Genomic DNA, 5,710 nt, shown 5'->3' with positions numbered 1-5,710 from the left:
CTCCACCTCTGACCAACCCTCCACTTCTGACCAGCCCAACACCTCTGACCAGACCTCCACCTCTGACCAGCCCAACACCTCTGACCAGCCCAACACCTCTGACCAGACCTCCCCCTCTGACCAGACCTCCACCTCTGACCAGCCCAACACCTCTGACCAGCCCAACACCTCTGACCAGCCCAACACCTCTGACCAGACCTCCATCTCTGACCAGACCTCCACCTCTGACCAGACCTCCATCTCTGACCAGACCTCCACCTCCACCTCTGACCAGACCTCCATCTCTGACCAACCCAACACCTCTGACCAGCCCTCCACCTCTGACCAGCCCAACACCTCTGACCAGCCCTCCACCTATGACCAGACCTCCACCTCTGACCAGACCTTCACCTCTGACCAGCCCTCCACCTCTGACCAACCCTCCACCTCTGACCAGCCCAACACCTCTGACCAGACCTCTACCTCTGACCAGACCTCCACCTCCACCTCTGACCAGCCCTCCACCTCTGACCAGCCCAACACCTCTGACCAGCCCTCCAACTCTGACCAGCCCAACACCTTTGACCAGACCTCCACCTCTGACCAGCCCAACACCTCTGACCAGACCTCCACCTCCACCTCTGACCAGACCTCCCCCTCTGACCAGACCTCCATCTCTGACCAGACCTCCATCTCTGACCAGACCTTCACCTCTGACCACCCCTTCACCTCTGACCAGACCTCCACCTCTGACCAGACCTCCACCTCCATCTCTGACCAGCCCTCCACCTGACCAGCCCTCCACCTCTGACCTCCACCTCTGACCAGACCTCCACCTCTGCGCGCTCTTGCTGATTTGCTCCTCTGCTACAAGAGTGTGCTCTGCCCGTGTGTCCACAGACCCTCCAGAACCCCCTCGGATTGACCTCCCGGTGCCGCCCACGGAACTCCCATCGGATCTCAGACCGGACTCATTGACAGACGCACGCACATTCAAACAACACCTGTCCCGCCAATTGTCAACTTGCACTCACGGGTTACCACACACAGTCCTGACATAACACCTTACACATAGATAACTACACATCCCATATCCGCAACTACAAGCGCACCATTCACTCTACCGCACTTCCCCTAAACCTGTGAATAAGGACCCCCTGCTCTGGCCCCCGCGGGCGGGTCAGACTCCTGACAGCTACGCACGGCCGGAGAGCCTCCACACAGAGATGAAGTAAGAGAGTCCTAGCTACCTGGCTGTGTGTGTAGTCTGTGTGGTGTGTGTGTGTGTGTGTGTGTGTGTGTGTGTGTGTGTGTGTGTGTGTGTGTGTGTGTGTGTGTGTGTGCGTGAGTGTGCGTGTGTATGTGTGTGTGTGTGTGTGTGTGTGTGTGAGAGAGAGAGTGTGTGGGGAGCCCAGGTGGGGGGTTGTCATTCTTCTGATTGTCAGTCATTACTGTTTTCCCTTTACCTACTAACCATCCTCTCTGTAGGACAATGAACATCCACATGATAACTAAATGTGATTGTAAAACTAAAAATGCATCTCCCCCTCTTAATTAAGTAAAATGTAACCCACCTTTACTATAAAACATCACAGGACTGATATCAAAATAAGTCACATTTCCTATATAACCAGGAACAACAAACTATCTTTTTTTTCTTCCTTTATCACTTTTCAATATAAACTTCACCAGTAACAAGCAATAACCCTCCTATAGTAACATTCACAGTAACAAACAATAACCTTGGGTTCTGGGTAGACTGCCAAAGAACCCATTGGGATGAAAGGGGATTATTCTGCCCCTTTGGGGTACCCATGTAAGCATGTAAGTAAGCTCGCACACACGCATACATGCAGCTAGTTACGCAGATTACGTGACCGTCGTCATCGAATGGGAAATCGCATTGATTTTGTACATGTAGTCACACAAGTATACACGTACGTTTGTGTGCAAGCATGTAAGTAAGTAAGTAAGTAAGTATGCGAGTGGCACAAATCACCCCCCATAGTACACACACACAAGCACACCCACACACACACACACACATGCATGCATGCACACACACACACAAGCACACACACGCGCATGCACACACACACACGCATGCATGCATGCACACACACACAAGCACACACACACACGCATGCACACACACACGCATGCATGCATGCACACACACATGCAAGCACACACACACACTCACACACACGCAAGCAGACACACACACACACACACACACACACACACACTAACACACATGAATGCACACACACACACACACACACTGGCCTGTCACCAACCCCCGCCCCCATTATGCCGGCTACTCTTGCACTTTGATATTAATTTGACTCTGTTGTACAGTCTGGCCACTGCTGTCTGTCTGTCATGTACTATCACTGTACCACTGCTATCTGTCTGTCTGTCTGTCTGTCTGTCTGTCTGTCTGTCTGTCTGTCTGTCTGTCTGTCTGTTGTGTACTATCACTGCTGCTGTCTGTTGTGTTCTGTCGTTTATATGTCTTGTATCTTAGTTTTTATTTATTTAGATTTTTTTTACTATGCCAGCCTCAAGAATGGTCAGTGGTAAAGATGGAAAGTCCAGTGGTAAAGATGGAGAGATGGAGGAGAGATGGAGGAAAGATGGAGGGATGGAGGAGAGATGGAGGGTGGTGGGATGGGGGGATGGAGGAGGGATGGAGGAGAGATGGAGGAGAGATGGAGGAGAGATGGAGGGTGGGGGGATGGAGGGGTGGTGATGATATGAAACATAACCTGTATTGAAACTGACTCATTACTGATCCAATCATGATGAAACGATGACAGAAAATGATTTTCCTTCCTGGAAGCGACGCATCGGCACATTTGATGTGTTGTGGTTTACTGAGACTTCACCATCAGAGGACAAAGCAACCAGTCAAGTCATATCATGTTATCACTCGAGCATCGCACAACAAGCGCAGCACAATAGAACACTGATAGAAGTGTGATGCACCACTGCTGACTCAGCGAGCAGACATGATGTGAGGAACAGGATGTCGAGGACAGATAAGGCCACCACAAACATGCGCCATAGGAACGTTTGGGCAGTTTTATAATCTCCTAGCAGTTTTTGTAATGTCAATGAGATCAAACCGGTTAAACACAGCCTACATAAAACTGTAATAATCCTCTGGGAGGTTGTTATAGCAGCAAGAAGTAGAGACGGTAGATTTCTTAGAAGTTCTTACTGCTAGCCTGAATTGCAACAGGATGAGAAAGACACATATTAGGCTACCAATAGTCAGCATACCTAAATCTACCGGACACTTTTCTTCAGAAGCTTGAGTAACGCTGCCAGGCCCCGCCCTCTTCCGGCGCTGCTGGGGGCGCATTCTCCAGGAGGCGGGGTTTGGGTAGGCTGGCCCCTCCCTCTCTCTCTACATCTGACTGACAGCGTCCCCGATATCAGCAGCTACCCGTCAGTTCATGTTCTCACCGCGGCACCGGACCTCCTCTAAACGGTTCACCCCGCGAGCATGTTAACATGGACATGGAGTCAGTAGTGGGGAGGTGCACGGCCCGTTGTCACACATCAGCGTTTGTGCACCTGTAACGGACACAGAAACGTCCGCAGACAATAGGGTGTTTGTGTCTTTGCTCAGTCGGGTCTGAATCGGCATTGCTGAGAGGGAGAGAGAGGAGACTAGCCTACTGCTCGGACAGCGAAGGCCGTTGTCAGGGTCGCTTGGTCGGGATTTCGGTGCCGAGTTTGGCTGGTTTTCAACATGGCGAGTGATTCCCCTGCCCGGAGCCTGGACGAGATCGACCTCTCCGCTTTGAGGGTAGGCTACGGGATGAGATTTCTATTGCCCAGCCCAATCTTGTTATCGGAGAGGATGTGTGTGTGTGTGTGTGTGTGTGTGTGTGTGTGTGTGTGTGTGTGTGTGTGTGTGTGTGTGTGTGTGTGTGTGTGTGTGTGTGTGTGTGTGTGTGTGTGTGTGTGTGTGTGTGTGTGTGTGTGTGTGAGATTGTTCTCAGTGCACCTGACAGTGCTCCACCATGAATAGGTTAACCAGTCCTACGGGAGAACAGATTAGGCGGATGTTGTGAGACGGGCCGTTACAATGTGTCAAATTATAGCCCGACATCCCCTCTGCACAGTAGACAAGCCCGGGGACTGGAGGTTGTGAGCCCAACAATTAGGATCCCACGGTAGCAGAATCACAGAGCTGAAACCCCGGGATAGCAGCTAAATCTCTTGACCTGGTTGGGTTGTTTATCAGTATCCTAGGCTTGATTCAGTCCGCGGTGGAATGTAGCCTATTTCTCCCACCACTGAAATCTCGCCTCAAGCAAACATTGTGTGTGCGTGCGCGTGTGTCATTCAGTGGCTGTATTGGTTCACCAATGTCACTCAGACACACCGATCTTGTTAAGTTGGTCCAGGTGGAGTAGGACTAATTGTAATCAACACTCTCCACTGGGTGCCTCTGTTGTTAGTGGAGTTATTCTGCTGTTAGTGGTGCTTTTGCATTACATTACAGTCATTTCGCTTTTTATCCAAAGCGACTTACAATAATTGCATTTAATGTAGGGAAAGTCAGTGTACTTACAGAACTCACAAGTGCATCTCCTATCTAAAACAAGTGACTAATAGCATAATCTAGTGCTGAAGGCAGTGGTAGCTATTCTGTGATAAGTAGTGCTATTCTGTTATTAGTGGTGCTATTCTGTTGTTAGTGGTGCTATTCTGTTGTTAGTGGTGCTATTCTGTTGTTAGTGGTGCTATTCTGTTATTAGTAGTGCTATTCTGTTATTAGTGGTGCTATTCTGTTATTAGTGGTGCTATCCTGTTATTAGTAGTGCTATTCTGTTATTAGTGGTGCTATTCTGTTGTTAGTGGTGCTATTCTGTTATTAGTGGTGCTATTCTGTTATTAGTAGTGCTATTCTGTTATTAGTAGTGCTATTCTGTTATTAGTGGTGCTATTCTGTTATTAGTGGTGCTATTCTGTTATTAGTAGGGCTATTCTGTTATTAGTGGTGCTATTCTGTTGTTAGTGGTGCTATTCTGTTATTAGTGGTGCTATTCTGTTGTTAGTGGTGCTATTCTATTGTTAGTGGTGCTATTCTGTTATTAGTAGTGCTATTCTGTTATTAGTGGTGCTATTCTGTTATTAGTGGTGCTATTCTGTTATTAGTAGTGCTATTCTGTTATTAGTGGTGCTATTCTGTTAGTGGTGCTATTCTGTTATTAGTGGTGCTATTCTGTTGTTAGTGGTGCTATTCTATTGTTAGTGGTGCTATTCTGTTATTAGTAGTGCTATTCTGTTATTAGTGGTGCTATTCTGTTATTAGTGGTGCTATTCTGTTATTATTAGTGCTATTCTGTTATTAGTGGTGCTATTCTGTTGTTAGTGGTGCTATTCTGTTATTAGTAGTGCTATTCTGTTATTAGTGGTGCTATTCTGTTATTAGTGGTGCTATTCTGTTATTAGTGGTGCTATTCTGTTATTAGTGGTGCTATTCTGTTATTAGTAGTGCTATTCTGTTATTAGTGGTGCTATTCTGTTAGTGGTGCTATTCTGTTATTAGTGGTGCTATTCTGTTAGTGGTGCTTTTCTGTTGTTAGTGGTGCTGTTCTATTGTTAGTGGTGCTGTTCTGTTGTTAGTGGTGCTATTCTGTTATTAGTAGTGCTATTCTGTTATTAGTGGTGCTATTCTGTTATTAGTGGTGCTATTCTGTTATTAGTA

General features: G+C 47.7%; 1 protein-coding gene across 1 annotated transcript in view; it reads left to right on the top strand.

Annotated features, from left to right (window-relative positions):
* Window positions 1–3,742: 3,742 nt before the first annotated feature.
* tnika (TRAF2 and NCK interacting kinase a) overlaps window positions 3,743–5,710 on the top strand; it is a gene marked incomplete at its 5' end in the record, with an annotated part of 68,820 nt that continues 66,852 nt past the window's right edge. Inside the window, one exon of the mRNA XM_084451184.1 lies at window positions 3,743–3,799. Coding sequence (XP_084307310.1) covers window positions 3,743–3,799 — 57 coding nt within the window. The remainder of the gene's footprint in view (window positions 3,800–5,710) is intronic.

This window comes from Borostomias antarcticus, assembly GCF_949987555.1.
Source record: "Borostomias antarcticus genome assembly, chromosome: 16".
Classification (NCBI taxonomy): Eukaryota; Metazoa; Chordata; class Actinopteri; order Stomiiformes; family Stomiidae; genus Borostomias; species Borostomias antarcticus.
Note: the sequence above shows the minus strand (reverse complement) of the source record. Positions and strands in the feature narration are given on the sequence as shown.